The sequence below is a fragment of the Tachyglossus aculeatus genome, chromosome 12 (genome assembly GCF_015852505.1).
Source record: "Tachyglossus aculeatus isolate mTacAcu1 chromosome 12, mTacAcu1.pri, whole genome shotgun sequence".
In the NCBI taxonomy this organism is placed as follows: Eukaryota; Metazoa; Chordata; class Mammalia; order Monotremata; family Tachyglossidae; genus Tachyglossus; species Tachyglossus aculeatus.
In genome coordinates, this window is record NC_052077.1 from 16855360 (window position 1) to 16875897 (window position 20538).

General features: G+C 45.8%; 1 protein-coding gene across 1 annotated transcript in view; it reads left to right on the forward strand.

Moving 5' to 3' along the window:
- The first annotated feature begins 3079 nt into the window (after positions 1-3079).
- GAB1 (GRB2 associated binding protein 1) overlaps positions 3080-20538 on the forward strand; it is a 154205-nt gene continuing 136746 nt past the window's right edge. Inside the window, 2 exon segments of the mRNA XM_038754984.1 lie at positions 3080-3124; positions 3126-3152. Coding sequence (XP_038610912.1) covers positions 3080-3124; positions 3126-3152 — 72 coding nt within the window.

Sequence of the window (20538 nt, forward strand, 5' to 3'; positions counted from 1 at the left end):
GCTTACTGTGTGCAGAGCACTGTACTAAGCGCTTGGGAAGTACAAGTTGGCAACATATAGAGACAGCCCCTACCCAACAGTGGGCTCACAGTCTAGAAGTCCCAGCTCCGCCACTTGTCAGCTGGGTGACTCCGGGCAAGTCACTTCACTTCTCTGGGCCTCAGTTCCCTCATCTGGAAAACGGGGATGAAGACTGTGAGCCCCCCGTGGGACAACCTCATCACCTTGTAACCTCCCCAGCTTGGCACAGAGTAAGCGCTTAATAATAATAATAATAATAATGATGGCATTTATTAATTGGTTACTATGTGCAAAGCACTAAGACTGTGAACCCGCTGTTGGGTAGGGACCGTCTCTATATGTTGCCAACTTGTACTTCCCAAGCGCTTGGTACAGTGCTCTGCACACAGTAAGCGCTCAATAAATACGATTGAATGAATGAATAAATGCCACAAAAAAAAGCAGCGGGGCTCAGTGGAAAAAGCCCGGGCTTGGGAGCCAGAAGTCGTGGGTTCAAATCCCAGCTCCGCCACTCGTCAGCTAGGTGACTTTGGGCAAGTCACTTCACTTCTCTGGGCCTCAGTTCCCTCATCTGGAAAATGGGGATGAAGACTGTGAGCCCCCCGTGGGACAACCTGATCACCTTGTAACCTCCCTAGCATTCAGAACAGTGCTTGGCACAGAGTAAGCACTTAATAATAGTAATAATGAGGGCATTTATTAAGCGCTTACTATGTGCAAAGCACTAAGACTGTGAGACCGTTGTTGGGTAGGGACCGTCTCTATATGTTGCCAAGTTGTACTTCCCAAGTGCTTGGTACAGTGCTCTGCACACAGTAAGCGCTCAATAAATACGATTGATTGAATGAATGAATGAATAAATACGATTGAATGGATGAATGAATGAATGCAATGCCAACTTGTACTTTCCAAGCGCTTGGTACAGTGCTCTGCACACAGTAAGCGCTCAATAAAAAAGATTGAATGAATGAATAAATGCCATAAAAAAAAGCGGCGTGGCTCAGTGGCAAGAGCCCGGGCTTGGGAGTCAGAGGTCATGGGTTCTAATCCCTGCTCGTCACTTGTCAGCTGGGTGACTTTGGGCAAGTCACTTCACTTCTCTGGGCCTCAGTTCCCTCATCTGGAAAACGGGGATTAAGACTGTGAGCCCCATGTGGGACAACCTGATTACCTTGTAACCCCCCCCCCCCCCCAGTGCTTAGAACAGTGCTTGGCACAGAGTAAGCGCTTAACAAATGCCATCATTATTATTATTAACACCAACACCAACCCCAAACAACACCAAGGAGAGGTAGCGTGGCTCAGTGGAAAGAGCCCGGGCTTTGGAGTCAGAGGTCATGGGTTCAAATCCCAGCTCTGCCAACTGTCAGCCATGTGACTTTGGGCAAATCACTTCACTTCTCTGTGCCTGTTACCTCATCTGTAAAATGGGGATTAAGACTGTGAGGCCCCACGTGGGACAACCTAGAGAAGCAGCGTGGCTCAGTGGGAAAGAGCATGGGCTTTGGAGTCAGAGGTTATGGGTTCAAATCCCAGCTCTGCCAATTGTCAGCTGTGTGACTTTGGGCAAGTCACTTAACTTCTCTGGGCCTCAGTTACCTCATCTGTAAAATGGGGATTAAGACTGTGAGCCCCCCATGGGACAACCTGATCACCTTGTAACCTCCCCAGTGCACATAGTAAGAGCTTAATAAATGCCATTATTATTATTATTATTATCACCTTGTAACCTCCCCAGTGCTTAGAACAGCACTTTGCACATAGTAAGCGCTTAACAAATACCATCATTATTATTATTGCTGTGTGTGCACTGTGTATGCACACACTGTGTATATACTGTGTATGCACTGTGTGTATGCGCGCACTGTGTGTACTGTGTGTGCGCGCTGTGTATGCGTGCGCTGTGTGTGTATGCGCGCGCTGTGTGTGTATGCGCGCACTGTGTGTACTGTGTATGTGTGTGCAGTGTGTGTGTGCGCACACACACAGGGGGATGGTCCAGCAAGGGGAGGGGTATCCCTGCTCCCGCCCGGCCGAGCCGATTGCGGCGGAGGAGGAGGAGGAGGGGGAGGAGGGGGAAGAGGAGGAGGGAGAGGAGAAGGGGGAAGAGGGAGAGGGGAGGAGGGAGAGGAGAAGGGGGAAGAGGGAGAGGGGAGGAGGGAGAGGGGAGGAGGGAGAGGGGGTGGAGGGAGAGGGGGAGGAGGAGGGGGAGGAGAAGGGAGGGGAAGAGGAGGAGGAGGAAGAGGACGAGGAGGGGGGAGAGGAGGAGGAGGAAGAGGAGGAGGGGGAGGAGGAGGGGGAGGAGGAGGAGGGGGAGGAGAAGGGAGGGGAAGAGGACGAGGAGGGGGGAGAGGAGGAGGAGGAAGAGGAGGAGGAGGGAGGAGAAGGGGGGAGGAGGAGGAGGAGGAGGAGAAGGGGAGGAGGAGGAGGAGGAGAAGGGGAGGAGGAGGAGGAGGGAGAGGAGGAGGGGGAGGAGGGGGAGGGGGAGGAGGGAGGGGAGGAGGGGGGGAAGGAGGGAGAGGAAGAGGGAGAGGGGGAGGAGGGAGAGGGGGAGGAGGGAGGGGGGAGAGGGGGAGGGAGAGGGGGAGGAGGAGGGAGAGGGGGGAGAGGGGGAGGAGGAGGAGGGAAAGGAGGAGGAGGAGGAGGGAGGAGGAGGAGGGAGGAGGAGGAGGGAGGGGGAGGAGGAGAAGAAGGGGCGGGGACTGCCTCTCTGGGTGTTGGTGTGAGGAGGGACGAGACGGGAGGGGACGGGAGGGAGGAGGGGAGGGGGCCGGGCCGGGCTGGGCCGGGAGGCAGCGGCCGGGGCGGGGAGCAAACCTCCCGGCTCCGCCCCCGGCCCGGCCCGCCCCGTCCCGCCCCCCAGCCCCGGCCCCGGCCCCGGCCCGGCCCGGCCCCCAGCCGCCCGTCTGGCCTCGGCCGGGCTGCCCCTGCCAGCGGCCCCCGCTCCCCGCTCCCCGCTCCCCGCTCCCCGCTCCCCGCTCCGCCCGCCCGGCCGGGAGCCCCCCGACCCCCCCGACCCCCCCGAGCGTCGGGCCCAGGGCCCGGAGAGGCCGGCAGCATGAGCGGGGGAGAGGTGGTCTGCTCGGGCTGGCTCCGGAAATCCCCCCCCGGAGAAGAAGTTGAAGCGCTATGTAAGTAGGGCGGACAGCCGGCTCCCCCCCCCCCCCCCCCCGCCCCCCCCCAAGCCGGGCCCCGGGGCCGCCCCCCTCACCCTCCAGGCCTCGCTCTCCCCCCTTCCTACCCCCCGTTGCCTTCCCCCTTCCCACCCTCTTCCCCTGCTTCCCTCCCCTTTCCACCCTCTTCCCATTCTTTCCCCCACTTGCCCTCCCTTTCCCAGCTTCTTCTCCTCGTTGCCCTCCCCTTCCCAGCGTCTTCCCCTTCTTTCCCCGTTGCCCTCCCCTTTCCAGCCTCTTCCCCTTCTTTCCCCGTTGCCCTCCCCTTCCCAGCCCCTTTCCCTTGTTCCCCCCTTGCCTTCCCCTTCCCAACTCTCCTCGTTGCCCTCCCCTTCCCAACTTCTTCCCTTCTTCCCCCGTTGCCCTCCCCTTCCCACCCTCTTCCCATTCTTTCCCCAGTTGCCCTCCCTTTCCCAGCCTCTTCCCCTCTTCCTTCCATTTCCCTCCCCTTCCCAGCCTCTTCCCCTCTTCCTTCCATTTCCCTCCCCTTCCCAACTTTTTCCCCTCGTCTCCCTCCCCTTCCCAGCCTCTTCCCTTCTTTCCCCTTGTTGCCCTCCTCCTTCCAGCCTCTTCCCCTTCTTTCCCTTGGTTTCCCTCCCCTTCCCCTCCTTTCCCCCGTCTGCCGTCCCCTTCCCAGTTTTCTTCCCTTTCTTCCCCCCGTTGCTCCCCTTCCCAGCCTCTTCCCCCCCGTTTCCCTCCCCTTCCCAGACTCTTCCCCTTCTTTCCCCGCGTTTCCCTCCCCTTCCCCCTCTTCCCCTCGTTGCCCTCCCCTTTCCAGCCTCTTCCCTTCTTTCCCTTCGGCCTTCCCGCCGATCGCCTTCCCCCGGCCCCTGCCGGCCCCTCTCGGATCCCTGGAATAATTGTGCCATTTGTTAAGCGCTTACTCTGTGCCAAACGCGCTCACAACCCCCCAGGCCTCCCTTGCCCAAGCAACTTTCTCCCCTGTCTCCCCCTCTTTTTCCCCTTCTTTCTTTCTTTCTTTCCCTTCCTTCCTTCCCTTTTTTAGTGCCGAGGCCGTAGTTGATCGTTTGCAGCGTCAGAAAAGACTCGGGGTTGTCAGATCCAGACTCCTGGGTGTTTTTTTATTCCCGACCGAATGGGCGGGGAGAACCTTTTCTATTCCGTAGATCCGGCTCCTGGAATATAGTACGGGCGTAAATTCGCAGTAGATTTCGCTTTCCCGAAGGGGAAAAATGTTGGGGTTTATCCGCTCCCGCCCCCCCTCCCCCTAGAAACAAATAGACCCAGAAACCTAATCAGTGGTCTGACATTTTCAGATGCAATATTTTACCCTGTAAAATTCAGCCTCCCAAGTTTTAAGGTCTTCAACCGTCTTTTTCCTTCCTTCCCTTTTTGTTTTTTCTCACGTCTCTCCTCCCATCCCTCTCCCCAGGTCTCTCTCCTCGCCGTCTCTCCTGCTTCTCCTTATTCTTCACCACCCCCCCCCCATATTTCGCCCATCATTTCATTTTTCTCTCTTCCTGCCCCCCCCTTTTCTCTGTTCCCCATTCTCTCCCTCCTTCCTCCCTTTTTCCCCCCACCCCCCATGGTGTAGTGGATAGAACACGGGCCTGAGAGTCAACAGGTCGTGGGTTCTAATTCTGACTCCACCACTTGTCTGCTGTGTGATCTTGGGCAAGTTCTCTGTGCTTCACTTAACTTCAGCTGTAAAATGGGGATTGAGACTGGGTAGAAGCAAATCGGGGAAAGGGGCTGTGTCCAACTCGATTTGCTTGTATCCACTCTAGCGCTTAATACAGTGCCTGGCACACAGTAAACGCTTAACAGATACCACAATTATTATTATTCCGTCCTCCTCCCCCTTCTCCTCCCTTCTCTCCCTCCTTCCCCTTCTGGAACTGTGTCCAACCCGATTTGCTTGTATCCACTCTAGCGCTTAATACAGTGCCTGGCACACAGTAAGCGCTTAACAAATATCATTATTATTATCCTCTTCTCCCCTGTCATTCATTCATTTTATTCAGTTGTATTTATTGAGCACTTACTGTGTGTAAGAGCACTTTCATAAGCACTTGGGAGAGTACAATAAACACACATTTCCTGCTTACAACAAGCTTGTAGTCTAAAGGGGAGAGAGACATTAATAAATACATAAATAAATTACAGATATGTACACAACTGCTCCTCATTCTCTTCCTCCTCCCTTCCCCATTCTGCCTCTCCCCCACTGTTTCCCAACTCCTCATTCTCTCTCCGGCCCCCATTCTCTCTCTCCATCCTCTATTCTCTTTCCCTCACTCCCATTCTCTTCCCCACCCCATCTCTCTCTTTCTCTGCCCCTGCCCACTCCCTGTTCTCTCTCTCTCTCTCTCTTCCCCCACCCTTTTTCTTGCCCCCCTCTTCCCCTTTATTCCTACTGGGGAGGAAAGGGAAATTCTTTATGGTATTAATGAAGAGCTGGATTTCGAACCTGCAAAAAAATTGGCCTTTCTAAATAGTATTTGCAATTGCTTCCTGGCAGGGCATGTTTTAGCCGCGCCTCTGTGAGGTGACATTGGAGTTTTAGCCTGAAAGCAGTGGTTGTTTGCTGAGCCGGCAGATTTCCTCCCCCTGGGAGGGCACCGTGGAGCTCCAGCGTCTGCCTTTAGTGCTCCTTGGAAAAGCTGTCATAGGAGCACTAACAGTCACGTAGGAAGGGAAGGCTGATGCCACAAGGGAGAAGAGCTCTACAGAGGTCCTTTCCCAGAGCCCCAAAGTGGCTGAAATGCTATCTGGGTAATTGAGACAAGATGTTGATTCTTCGCTGAACCATTTTAACTCTTAGAAAATTGTTCCTTGAAAGGGCCAGCTTTGGTCCGTTGGAAATTGCGTTTCGGGGATCTTGCTTCAGTCCGCTTTGTTTTCACTGAATACCAGCCGATTATCTTGTTTCTACCCCAGCATTTAGCATGGTGCTTAGCACGTAATAAGCGCTTAACAATATGATTGTCATCATCATTATTACATCTCACAAGTTTCTGAAGGAGCCCCTCTTATCCTTATCATTTGCTTGTTACAGGCTGGACTTGTTCCTCCAGGGCACAACCCTTTCTAATATTTGCTTCCCTAAGTAAGCTTTAAGAGTGAGCCTCAAACATCTGATCTGAATTGGGTCCCTGTGCTTACCAATGCAGGTTTTTATTTTCTGTTTGGGGATCTTCCTCCTTTGTTTACCTCCAGGGAACAACAATATTTAACTGCGATATCTCACTCATTGCTTTCTAGTTTACTTTGGCTTTCTTAACTATTTGTATCATCACCTTTAGACTTCTGGAGAAGTAATGAATGAAGGCTCGCTGCCACAGGCCCAGCTTCACATTTCCATTGAATCTTGTCCCTTTCCCCTTGAGGTAATCCGAGATCTTCTGGCAGACTTGCATCCTTGGGGAGCAGGGGAGGGTGGCTTTTACAGTTGATGAAGTTGGGATTCGAGGACTTGTCCTGTTGAGGGAGCACAGGTTGAGACTCTGGTGCAAAGGTAAGAACAGCTGCCTGATTTTTTTCCCACAGATCAACTGTCCAGACTCCTTTCTGAAGGGCAGAAGTTCAGATACGATCTTAAAATATTGCTACCGCTCTCTTAGAGAATCGCCAACACCACGTCCTATCCCTATAAGAGATTAATTCACTCTTTCATTCCTTCATTTAGTATTGATGGGTAAGTCACCAGGTACAAGGGCCTAGAGCAAGCAGAAGCTATACACATGGGCCTTAGTTTGCTTGTAATCTAACTTAAGGAAGAGAACAAACGACTGAAATGGTTTCACATACAGAAAACATCAGGGAATGTAATGAGCATGCATTCTTGAAAAGCGGGAGAAAACAGTCAAGACCTCTCTGTTTCTTTCCACTCCTCCACTTCCCCTCCCGGGAAGGCCCCCACAAGAAAAGGAAACCCTGACTTAAGTTTGGAAAGATGAGCAGTTTTTGGCTGATTCTTTGAGAGTGGAGGGAGCAAGTTCTGGGAGGACACGAAGCTAGATCTGAGAAGGGTGGGCAGGTGAAAGTGAGAGGTCAATCATTAAGATTTATTGAGTGCTCACTCTGTACTAAGCACTTGGGAGGGAGCCGGAGAGTTAATAGACAACGCACTCTGCCCTCAAGGAGTGTATACAGTCTGGAGGAGAAAGCATAGGTTGGAGTGATTACTACCAGTGTAGCTGTAGATTCCTCCTAAGGATCTCAAGGTGATTGAGCACACAGTTTCAAAGTTCCAGTAATTGTTATAATAATAATTATGGCTTTAAACACTTACTGTGTAACCAAGTGCTGTACTAAGTGCTGAAGGAGATAAAATATAGTATTTCAAATTATCCAGGCTCGTTGTGGGCAGGGAATGTGTCTGCTTATTGTTATATTGTACTCTCCCAAGCGCTTAGTACAGTTCTTTGCACACAGTAAGCGCTAAATAAGTACGATTGAATGAATGAATTATTATCCTTCTGCTGTAGAACAGTCCAAAGATAGGTATGGCACCGCTCAGGGTCCTATGGTGGGTACGTATTGCCCGGACTGGGATTCTCAAACAGCGTCTTTGCTTCTTTTGCCCGGGATAAAACTGCAGTTGTTTCTTTGGAGGGATTCCTACCTGTGGGAAGAGAGTTTCTCATTAGGAAGGAGGAATCTTGTGTTGTCTGTGGAAAAACCTCTTTGGAAGTACTATACAAGCCTATAATTATTTAATATTAATTTTATATATGAAGTTCGAAAGGTGAGAAGCATTCTGAGCCTGTTGAAACTGGTACCTAGTCCATGGGACTTTGACGATTACCTTTTTTGCAAAATGTACAGGTCAGCTTCCAAACTATTATTATTATTTTTTAGAATGACAATTCAGTGCATTTTAGGAAGCCAAATATCAGGTATATACTTTGAAGAGACCCTTCTCATTAATGTGAATATTGTTTCTTATTGTAAGGTAAGAGTCCTTTTGTTTGCTCATCTGATTTACGGGGGACTTCTTCCCCCCAAGAGGAGAGTAAAGGCAGCGTGAGAGAGTGAGAGACAAGGAAATTGGATGGGTGAACAGCTACTCTCTTTTCTTCCTCATTCTGTTTCTCCTTTTCCCCCATTTCCCTTACTGCATCTGAAATTTCTCATGTGAATTAAATAATTGGGAAGAAAAATGATCCATTTTATGTATCCTCATGCTGCAGTTTTTTTGCTGTGGAGTTCAGAGGTTAAGTCAATGTCTCCCCGCTTCTTTCCTCCAGTAGAATTCATACTCAGATCAGTTTTGTAAAAATCCAGTGTGGGTCTGGGCCTTTAATTGCCTGTGCAGTGAACCAGTCTTTTATACCCAGACTCATCAGCAGAACCTGGGACTCATGATGCTGTGTGAAAATTAACACCCAGTTGGAGTTGAAGTTAAATCTGTGGTTGAAATCAGGGTTTGTCATCTGGAGTCAGTGGGTGGCTACTTTATCTGGTTGTGCAGGTACCCCAAATAGCCCAGCCAATAGGCTGCCGGTGTGATAGAAGCATCCTGTCCACACTCCCAACTGTTTCCTCTTCATTTCAGCCCCAGATCAAGACCTTCTCAGAGCGAGAAGCCCTGTGGCCTAGGGGATAGAGCACAGGCTTGGGAGTCAGAAGGACCTGGGTTCTGATTCCAGTTCCACCACTTGTCTGCTGTATGACCTTGGGCAAGTCACTTCACTTGAGACCCCTGTGGAACAGGGACTGTGTGCAACCTGATTTGGTTGTTTCCACTCCTGCGCTTAGTACAGTGCCTGGCACCTTGTAAGCGCTTAACAAATGCCATAAAAAAAAGGACCAACATGCGCAAGGCCTGTAATCTGACCTAGTGTGTTTCATTAGTTTAGGTTTAACTAAACTCACCTGGCTTCTGATGGTGGTGGCATCGTACCTGGGGCTGTGCTCAGTAGAATATCTACAGAATGAATGCTCCTGGAAATGGTAGCTCACCTGGATGGACAGTAATGATCATGATTATCACTGGGCAATCTGGTATTTACTGAGTACTTGCTGTGTGCAGACCTCTGTACTAAGCACGTGGGAGAGTACAATGGCATAGAAGTGGCAGACATGCTCTCTACCCACAAGGAGCTTACAGACTGGAGAGGGAGACAGACATTAAGATAAATTACAGATAGGGAAAATGGCAGAGGGTAAAGGATATCCAAGTGCTGTGGGGCACGTATCTAGTGCTTAAGGGGTCTAGACCTAAGAACTTAAGCAGTGCAGGAGGCAGGGCAGATAGGAGGAATGACTTAGGCAGGGAAAATCTTGGAGGGGATGTGATTTTAGTAAGGCTTTGAAAGTGGGAAGTGGTGGTTTGTCTGTTATGAAGTGGGAGGGAGTTCCAGGCCAGAGGGGGGGACATAGGGAAAGTGTCGGTGGCAAGAGAGATGAGATCAAGGTACGGTGAGTAGTTTGGCATTTGTGGAGTTGTGTGTTGGCTTGAAGTAGAAAATCCTGCAAAGTAAGGCTAGGGGGTTGGAGCTGATTGAGTCCCTAAAAGCGGATGGGAAGGGCTTTCTCTTTAATGCAGAGTTGGATGGACAACCGTTGTAGGTTTGGGGGGAGAGAGGAGATGTGGTTTGAACGGTTTTAAGAAAAATGATCTGGGAAGCAGATTGAAGTATGGACTGAAAAGGGAAGAGACAGGAAGCAGGGAGATCAGTGAGGAGGTTGATGCAGAAGTCAAGACAACTTCTCAGAGAAGCAGCGTGGCTCAGTAGAAAAAGCCCAGGCTTGGGAGTCAGAGGTCATGGGTTAAAATCCGAGCTCCGCCAATTGTCAGCTGTGTGACTTTGGGCAAATCACTTAACTTCTCTGGGCCTCAGTTACCTCATCTGTAAAATGGGGATTAAGACTGTGAACCACCCAATGACCTTGTAACCTCCCCAGCAGTTAGAACAGTACTTTGCACATAGTAAGTGCTTAATAAATGCCATTATTATTATTCTCTGTGCCTCAGTTACCTCATCTGTGAAGTGGGTGACTGACTGTGAATCCCAGGTGGGACATGGTCTCTGCCCAACCTGATTATCTTGTATCTATCCCAAAGCTTAGTACAGTGCCAAGCACAAAGTAAGCACTTAACAAATACCATTACAGTGTTCTGCACACAGTAAGCGCTCAATAAATACGATTGGTTGATTGATTAAAGAAAATACACAGAATAGGATTAGGATAAATGCTTCAATCAGTGAGGTAGCTGTTTGGATGGAGAGGAGAAGGGGCAGATTCTAGAGATGTTGTGGAGGTAGAACCCAGGTGAGCCTGAGGAAGTTTGGCTTGCCCTGCCCAGCCCAGCCCTTGCCTGGGCTACCAATTTACTCACTGGCTGGGACAGATTGAGATTAACCTAGATGCGACCACTGAAATGTTCATTATATTTTGGAAATGTGGAAAGCTGTGCCCCTGGAAATGAAATATGCTACAAGAGTAATTGTGAAATCCAGGCAACAATTGAATTGCTGTTTTATTAGGGTGCGTATCGCCAGAATAGATTATTTGGGAAGCAAACTGATCCAAAGCATTTTTGAAGTTTTTATCACAACCCACTTTAATCAGACCACATGAAAAACTTCTTTTGGATGTGCTCTCAATACTAGCATTTTGAGGAAACTTGTTGCATGCTCATAGACTCAATGCACGTTTATGGAAGGAAGTCTTCTATCTTAATTTCAACACCCGAATACCAAAGGGTCGTCATCATAGATGGACTCTTTCATTAATACGTACTTTCAGAGTTCTCGGTTTTCATGCAACTATTGAGAGCAAATATTGGGATATGATATGAACTTCGAAATGCTTTGGATCAGATTGCTTTCCAAAGAAATTATTCTGGCTAAGTGCACCCTAATAAAACAGCAGTTCGATTGATGAAATGTTATGAAAATGGAGGACTTTCTAGAATCTGCCTTAAAAGGCAAAAAGATCTAGAAATAGGAAATTGTGATTAATAGAAAAAAATCTTTTCACACAATTTCAAAATCAGTCAGTGGTATTTGAATGCTTACTATATAAAGAGTACTGTACTAAGCTCTTGGGAGAGTAAAATAAGTACCATGTAGTTTGGTTTTCATCCGAAGTTGAGGCGGGGTATGAGAATTGCAGTTTCAGTACTCCAGTGCTGAATCTCAGTGCACCTTGAAAGTCAATTTCTTTCTCTTTGTAGTACTGTATTTCAGAACGTCCAATTTCACGCATCCAAGGTAGCACTTCCATTGTTTCAGGGTTTGTGTGTCGGCCATGACCTAATGCTCCAGGTTGAAACTTGACCGCAATGCTGTGTCAAATCGAAAAAGAGACTTATTTGGTCACTGACCTATTTGAATACCAAAGAATTTTTGTGGTTTAAGGTTTCTTTGCCCTTGCTTTTAATTACTCATTTTGGCAAACCATGAATTCAGGGAGAAAACTCGGTTTGGCGGGAGTAAGAGTAAAGAGGCTGTGATTCACTTGCTTTGAGAGTTGAGTACTCTCTGCCTGGAGACAGTAGCATATTTTAAGTTCCTCAACCACTTAAGCCCTATTGTTCATACAAAGTGAGATTTCAGCCAATAAAGAAAGATAAGCCAAATGACACCATTAAATAGATGGTTGGAGGTTGGATCAAATGCATTGTTTTCTCAAATAAAGATCTAGCGCTATTGACTCTATCACCTCACCTTGCAACCAAGTGCATAATATTTACCCACATATTTAAGCCACCTTGGCCTCTCCAGAAAGTAGTAGTATTGTACACTCCCAAACTCCCAGTAAAGTGCTGTGTGCACAGTAAGCACTCAGTAAATACCATTGATTGATTATTTGTTAAGCATTAGGAAAAAAGAACATGGATGAAATACAGACATGGTCCCTGGCCCCCAAAGGGCTCATAATCTAAGGGCCCAGCAACTGACACACAACGCAAAATGAAGACAAACAAACAAAAAGAAACAAGGGAAAGGACAGATGCAGCAAGAGCAGTAAGGCATCGTGGCTAAAGGAGAGTTTGTCTCCTCGTGGCTCAATCCAGCAGTCACAGAGTCCCAGCCCCATGTAGGACAGGGACTGGTTGTGATCTGGTTCTTTTGATTCTACTCCAGTGCTTAGCAAAGGGTTTGACCTGAAGTAAGCACCGAAATGCCACAATTATTGGTTTTGGCCAGGGCCGTGGATCTCCCCAAATGTCCTGAAAGTTGAGAAGGCCCCATGCTGCCTGCCCTTCCCCTGACCGGAGCAGAGACTGATGGAAGTCCAGGTGGCAAGGTGTATGTGTTTGGGGGGAGGGTGGAGGGCATAGCCCCCTGCTTCCATGAGGTGGGCCTCTGTGGCCCAGTGTTTGGGAATTATTGTAAGTACCCACTGCTTCCAGCGTTGGAATCCTTCCTGGGCTAGAGCAGGGGACAGTGGGAATCCAGACGGCACGGAGAGTGGGCACTACACAAGTGGTGAAATCATCGCAGCATTCTTTTCTAATCATGAAGTATATTGTTACCTGTTCAGAGAAAGTAGCTATTTGTAGTGCGGTTTCTGGATTTCCAAAGTAATGCTTGCAATTGTTTTGCGGTCCTAGGGAAGTGATAGAAATGATAGACAAAAGTATTATTTGGACCTGATACGTCTTTGGTTTGTTATTTTGTAAGTAGGTCTGTGCTATTTTGTACGTTAATTTAATTTCATTCAGTCATATTCACTGAGCGCTTACTGTGTGCAAAGCACTGTTCTAAGTGCTTGGAGAGTATGAATTCAGTATACCTATTGCATATTGTAATATGAATGCCATTTATCCCAGTATGGGGCTTTTTCCATTTCAAACAGGAAGATTACTTCCCCAAATTTGTCGTCTTTTCAGTGTGGCGGTGATAATATTGTTACGTGGCAGTTTTCCCAGTTGCTTTTGGCCTTGCTCACACTCAGCTTTTCAAAATAAGTTAATAGTAGTAACATTATTAGTGTTACTTGTTAAGTGCTTACTATGTGCTAAGCACTGTATTAAGCACTGTGGTAAGTACAAGCTAATCAAATTGGAACAGCCCTTTTTTTAATGGTATTTGTTAAGCGCTTACTGTATGCCAGGCGTAAGTAGGAGGGACGACAGTTATTGAATCCCTATTTTACAGATGAGGAAACTGAAGCTTAGAGATGACTTAGTGGAAAGAGCACGGACTTGGGAGTCAGAGGACGTGGGTTTTAATTCTGGCTCTGCCACTTATGAGCTGAGTGACTTTGGGGAAGTCACTTAACTCCTCTGTGCCTCAGTTACCTCATCTGTAAAATGGGGATAAAGACTGAGCCCCACGTGGGACAACCTGATTACTTTGTATCTACCCCAGTGCTTAGAACAGTGCTTGGCACATAATAATGGTATTTGTTAAGCGCTTACTATTATTATTATTATTATTAAAGAACTTGCCCAAGGTCACACAATAGGCAAGAGGCGGATCCAGACTAGAACCCAGGTCCTCCGATTGCTAGGCCGGTGCTCTTTCCGCTAGGCCACACTACTTCACGTTAGAGGGTGATATTGACATACTTGTTCCTGGTTGTTTTCTCCATTTTGATTTACAAATGATCCCAGCTACCAAAAGGAGCAAACTACTTGGATCCGTCTCCAGAACCATAGGAAGAACAGTGTCGATACTTCAAAGCTGAGTTGTGGGGAGGCATTGCTGGAGAGGGGTAGCTTTGCCCACAAACAGGCAAAAACATAATGTTTTCTGTCTTAAGATTTTTGATAGAAATATATTTCAATGTCAATATTACTATTTCCTTATTCTAACTTGATGCCATTAACATTTTTTCAAAAGTGCCATCTGTTCCTAGTTTCGTTTTCCTCGCTGACGTATGGATAAGGAAATCAAATATTCCAAACATGGAGTCTTTGTATAGTCATTCCTTTTAAACAAGTAACTCCAGAATTCATATTTGATTTATTTGGATCCAGAATTATATAACTGAAAGATAGCGTTCCAAAAAGGAAAGCTCACAATACCTTCAGTTTGGCCAGAATGACTGTTTTCATTTTGCGTTTTGGCTGGAACATTGTTAGGGAATCTGGGAATTTGAATAAGTAGCACCCTGATGTCGGAAGAAACGGTTTGTGCCCATTTGGGCAATGTTGAGACTGGTGAGCACTCTAGTGTGAGTTTTCCAAGAATGCAAACACCCACTTTATAGGAAAATTAGTTGTAAAACCAATGGTACTACTGCTTCCTTGTCTTTCTCCTGCTTTCTAGCATTTTCAGAATGAGGTCTCCTGCCTGCTCTTTAATTCTTCCCCTTCTACCTTTTTCTCTGATCCTAGTGCTTCTTACCTTCCCAAATCACCGGTTCCTACACACCTCCCTCTCTGCTATTTTCTCCTGATACTCGCCAGTGGTACCTTCCCCTCTGCCTTCAAAGGTGCTTATCTTCCTCAGTCTAAAAAAAGCTCTCTCTCAACCCCATGGAACTCTCAGCTATCGCCCCATCTCCCGGCTCCTTTTCCCATCCATCCTCCTAAAACGTGTTAGATATACCTACTGCCTTCATTTCCTCTCCACCAACCAGCTTCCTGACCCTCCCTCTCTAGCAAGACCGAGCTCCCTAAAGTCACCAGTGACCTTCTTATAGCGGGTCCAAAGGGCTGGACTCCATCCTAATTCTCCTCTACTTATCAGCTGATTATGACCACTCCCTGTTCCTTAAAAGTCTCTCCGGCCTCTGTTTTGCTGACCCACTACTCACCTGGTCCTCCTTCCTCTCTGACGGCTCCTTCTCAGTTTTGTTCGCCGGCTCCTCATTATTATTATCCTGTCATTATTTTAACCTTGGATGCCCCGTAAGTTTCTGTTCCTAGTCCCCCAATCTTCTCTCATATCCACCCGCATGGCTTCTCTCCTTGAGGTAACTCCCAATCTGTCTCCCTAGGCTTGTTTCTTGAAAACTCTTGTCTCCTCTTGCCTCCAGCACATTACCACGTGGATGTTCTGCTCATACCTCAAACTCAATTTACAAAACAGCTAGTCATTTGCCCCAAACCCACACCTCCTAACCTTCCCCTCTCACAGAAACCCATAACCTTGGTGTCATCCCTAACTTCCTCTCTGTTTTTCAACTCTAGTATTTAATCTATCTCGAAATCCTGGCTGTCCTTCCTAGTCCTGGATCGCCCCGTTCCTTCCTCTCCACCCAAACGGCTACACTTAGCTACAAGCTCTGGTCATTTGGTGGCTAGAATATCTCCTCCAAGAGGCCTTCCCAGACTAAGCCCCACTTTTCCTCATCTTCCACTCCCTTCTGCATCACCCTGACTCGCTCCCTATGCTCTCCTCCCCCTCTCCCCTAACCCCCAGCACTTAGGTATTTATCTGTGACTTTATTTATTTGTACCGACCTCTGTCTCCCCACCTCTAGACTGTGAGCTCATTATGGTAAGGGAATGTCACTGTGTATTGTTGTATTGTATTTTCCTTAGCTCTTAGTGCAGTGCTCTGTACAGTAAGAGTTTAATAAACGCAATTGAGTGAATGAATGAAGTATACTGCTCCCAGTGTGTGCTCAATAAATACTACTATTACTATTAAAAATTGTGGTATTTGTTAAACACTTACTATGTGTCACCCACTGTACTAAAGTACTGGAATAGTCAATTCTACTGCTAAATATACCTTGCTTGTTGGTGCTTAGAGAAGCAGTGGGGCCTGGTGGAAATAATACAAGTCTAAGAACCAGGAGGCCTGGGTTCTAATCCTAGCTCTGCCACTTACCTGCTGTGTAATCTTGGGCAAGCCAATTGACTTCTCCGTTCCTCAGTTTCCTCCTTTGTAAAATGGGGATCAAATGTTTGTAATATTTTCACTTTAGACTGTGAGTCCCGTGTGGGACAGGGTTAGTGTGATTTAATTGTGTGTATCCATCCCAGTGCTTAGTTAAGTAAACAAAAACTACGGTTATTATTAGTAGGTGTATGGAGTAGTATGTGGTTCTGCCAAACTAAATTGAAGGCAGGGATCATGTCTGCTAATTCTGTTGTACTCTCCCAAGTGCAGAAAGTAAATAGTAAATACTAGTGAATGATATACTTCTTTTGTCTGTACCACTCAAATCATTGTAATTTGGGTGATTTATAAGAGGTAACTTTGGTAGGAAAAAAAATATTTGCTTTCAAAAATAGGCTTCATTAGGAAAGTACCATACTTTATCCTAAAATAGAGGATTGGGAAAAGCTTGGCTTAAAATATCACAATTAAAAAGTACTTATTGCTAAGTAGTCTTTTAAAAGAAAAGAATACAAATTTTTTACTGTCAGATATATATTATTTCCTATTGATATGATAATCGAAAACAGGTGTTTTCTACGAAATCAAGCACACTTCTGGTGAAAAAATCCAAGGCAAAAAATCCTGATTTTAATTGGAATAAAAATACTGAATAAAACCTATTATGCTTCTCAGGTTTTTTTCTCTGCCTTTTGGTTTTTTAGTTATTTTCCTTTGCTTATGCAATTGTCAGTCTAACATTTTACATACTCTCTTCTACAGTTTTCCCTTTGGAAAATATCGAAGTTGGGAGAGTTTGATTTTAAGACAACTTTCCCTCACTCTTCTTATAGATCTGAAAATGGCAAGTTTGTCAGGGTTTAATGATTTATTCTGGTATCATATATGATGGAACAGAAAAGGCTGATAGTTCCTAGGCGGCATAGCAATAAGTAAATAAGGGTATAAAGACCATGAAACAAAAGTGTAGTGAGTTGGTAGCATTTGGAGCTTTGAATCAATCAATCAATCAATCAGTCGTATTTATTGAGCACTTACTGTGTGCAGAGCACTGTACTAAGCGCTTGGGAAGTACAAGTTGGCAACATATAGAGACAGTCCCTACCCAACAGTGGGCTCACAGTCTAAAAGGGGGAAACAGAGAACAAAACCAAACATACTAACAAAATAAAATAAATAGAATAGATATGTACAGGTAAAATAAATAAATAAATAAATAAGTACAAACATATATACATATATACAGGTGCTGTGGGGAAGGGAAGGAGGTAAGATGGGGGGATGGAGAGGGGGACGAAGAGACATCTTTTCCTTTTGTTTGGTGTCGGCCATTATCTCGCTGTTATAAAAACTAACCAAAATCTTAGTCCGGTTAGCTACTTGAAGAAAAATAAAAATTAAAAGATAAATGATACTCATCTTTCTCACCCCATCCGCTTCCCTCCCAGTTTCTTTTTAACTGCTTTCTGCCAAAATGTTTTCCTCCTCTACGTAGAAGACTTAACACCCTGATCATCAAGCAGTGTAGTGTTGTATTCATTCCACCACCTTGGCAACTGCTGGTGACACCCTGCCCCTCCCCACTGGGTTGGATTTATTTCTGATTCATAAAGTGCTTAAGGACTTAAGTGCTACTAAGTATTGGAATGGAATGATGTTTCTGTCATGATGTGACTTTTTTTTTTCCCTGAAATGAATGCTCTAAATTGCTATCAGGAAATGGGTTGGACCCCTTTCTGGCTTGAAGTACTTCTCCACCAGGATGACAGTCGGACTTGGTGATTAAAGCATTAAAATGCACCGCCTGCTTCCTCAGCATAAACCTGCCACGCGTTTCCCTCAGCGCTTTTCTCAAAGCAACAGATGATTAAAGTGTTCTGGTGCAGTGGATGACCATCTGAGATGAATGCTTTCATCCTGGACAATTGGTAGACCAACACCTGGATTAAATACCACCTTGAATGTTTTTAATTCCAGGAGTATTGTTTAGTGCTTGATGAGGAATGATTATTACTTTGATCAACCACTGAGGTGTCAGTTGAACCCTCCCTGATCTGCAAAGGATTGACCTCCAGGTAGTGGGGTACAAAACCAGCCAATCAAGGGTACTTATCAAATGCCTTCTACGTGCAGAGCACTGTACTAAGCACTTGGGAGAGTTCAAAATCTGGAACACTTTGAAGTTGAAATGAAGCGGGAAAAGAGAAAATGTTCAAATGTAAGAAAATGTGAGGAAGAGGAATTTAGGATTCATCAGCTGGGCCTGGTTCCTGGTCACTTGGTCAAAGCATTCTGGTGGAATGAAGGAATGCTCCCTCTCTCCATCCCATTCTAAAGCATTGGAGTCTAGTAGAAAGAACACCGAACTGAGAGTCTGGAGACTCTGATAATAATCACGGCTTCACCACTTGCCTTCTATGAGGCCTTGGGCAAGTCACTTAACTACTATGCCTCAGTTTCCTCATCTATAAAATGGGGTTAAAATACTTTTTCTCTTCTCTCCCTCTGGACAGTGAGCCCTTTGTGAGACCGGAACCATGCCTGATCTGATTATCTTGTATTTACTCCAGAGCTTAGTACAGTGCTGGGCACATAGTAAGTGCTCAACAAATACACAATTACTATTATTAATCAAGAATTGAGACAATTATAGGTGAGATTCACAGGCTATGTTTTGAAAAGTTCAGATGAGCCAATTGAGGCCAATTCTTCAGGGCCTTTCTAAAGGCAAATTAAGGACCTGGAAAGGAGCATTAATTCTTTCTGGTCATTTTATGCACAATGTGTGCATAGATGATAAGATCCTTATGGGCTGGGATCCTGTCTCCAACTCTGTTGTACTCTTCTAAGGGTTTAGTACAGTGTCCTGCACACAGGCAGTGCTCAGTAAACAGCATCGATTGTGTGCAACAGTGAGAATTAAAACAGTCACTTGTGGTTTTAAAAAGTTAGGATTCCTAGGGCAGTGACTTTACTATCAGGCATCATATTTAGGGGCTGTTTTCTTTTTTGTTGTTCTTGTTTTAAGTGGTGTATCGGATAGGCAAGTACTTTTTCTAGGGAGTTTACCGATGACCCAGGGTAGAAAGTGTTGAACTCCCTTCTGAGGTCAAGTCTGTGTTTTTACAGAATGATTGCTTGGGCATTGGGGAAAATTCTGACAATTTTCTGGATTAAAAATTTGGATTGTTTTTCATTTAACTTGACTTGTTTTTGTCAAATGCTGCTTACTCCACCAGAATTATTATCTGAACCTGGGTTGCAGATTGTCCGATTAGTATTTGTACAGTAGAATAAGGGCAATTGTTATGGTTTACAGATACAGGAGGATTAGCAATTATAAAGAAATCTTGATTACTCTGTTATAAGACACTTGCTCTATTTATTTTGACAAGTGAAACTACTGTAATAGCTCATAACAAGTTACTAGAATGTTTTGTAAACTTGTGCAGGTTGGTTTGTTTGAAACTTTGTGACACTGCTGTGTATAAGAAAGAAGCTTGCTGAGAAACAGAGTGGAATGGTAGTTGAGAGTATAATCAGTGTTTTATATTAGCAAACATGCTGGATGAAAACATGAGTCAACAGCAGTTACTTTTCAGTATTTTATGTAAATAGCACAGTTCATCTTTGTGTTTTCAGGTAGTCTGGCCAAGATGAATCCCATGAGACTTAGTTATTGGACCTGTTCTGTTTTCCCGATTTCCTTATTTTCAGAGGCTGGATTGTATTACAGTAACGGTATGCAAATTTATGTTTTGGTCATCAGTGACGCTTAAGAGGAGCAATTTCTGGTTTGGCCAGAGTTTTTAGAAACTGTTACCGGTGTACGTATTCTATCACTGGGGGTTTGCAGTATTTGAGTAATTCTTCTTAAATAATCTGATATCCATTACATTTCCCCAAACTGAATGGTTATTAAGTCACCTGTGATCCTAGTGAGAGAGTTTTCAGGAAACAGCTGAAGCAATGTCGTTCTTTTTATTTATTCTTAGCAGGAATGTCCCAGTTCATGATTCATGAATCCTTTAGTTTGTTTACTTTTCATATACTACACGAAGTAATAGTAGTAGTAGTAGTAGTAATTGTAGATGATTTATTGAGCATCCAAAGGGTGCAGTGCATGTACTAAGCACTTGGGAAGTACAAAATTGATCATACATTCCCTGCCCACCAGGGGTTTACAGTGTAAGCAGGAGGCAGACATGAAAGTATTTATAAACAGAGTAATTTAAAAAAGTAATTGATTGTACAGTTGAAAAAAACACTTGTATGGAAGGCCTGAGGATGGGCATAAGTACAAGGTATCAGATACAATAATTATGTCAAAAGTTATCTAATGGGAATAACTAGTTGAGCTGCTGCCCTATGAAACTTTGGTTTCATCCAAAGCTTACTCTTTAATAACCATCAATCAGATCAAGCATTCAGACCCAAGTAGAGGCAGGGGGGGAGGGAAGCCAGGGGATTCTTGGGTCAGAATGTGGGATGGCCAAGTGAAGTGTGGGGTTAAAGTCCTCCCACCTCTCTTAGCAGGTACAGTGCTTGCTCTGAATTGGGCAGAGGAGCCCCAAATGATCTGTGACCAAAACCAACTTGGGGCCGGGACAGTTAGGCTTAGCGGT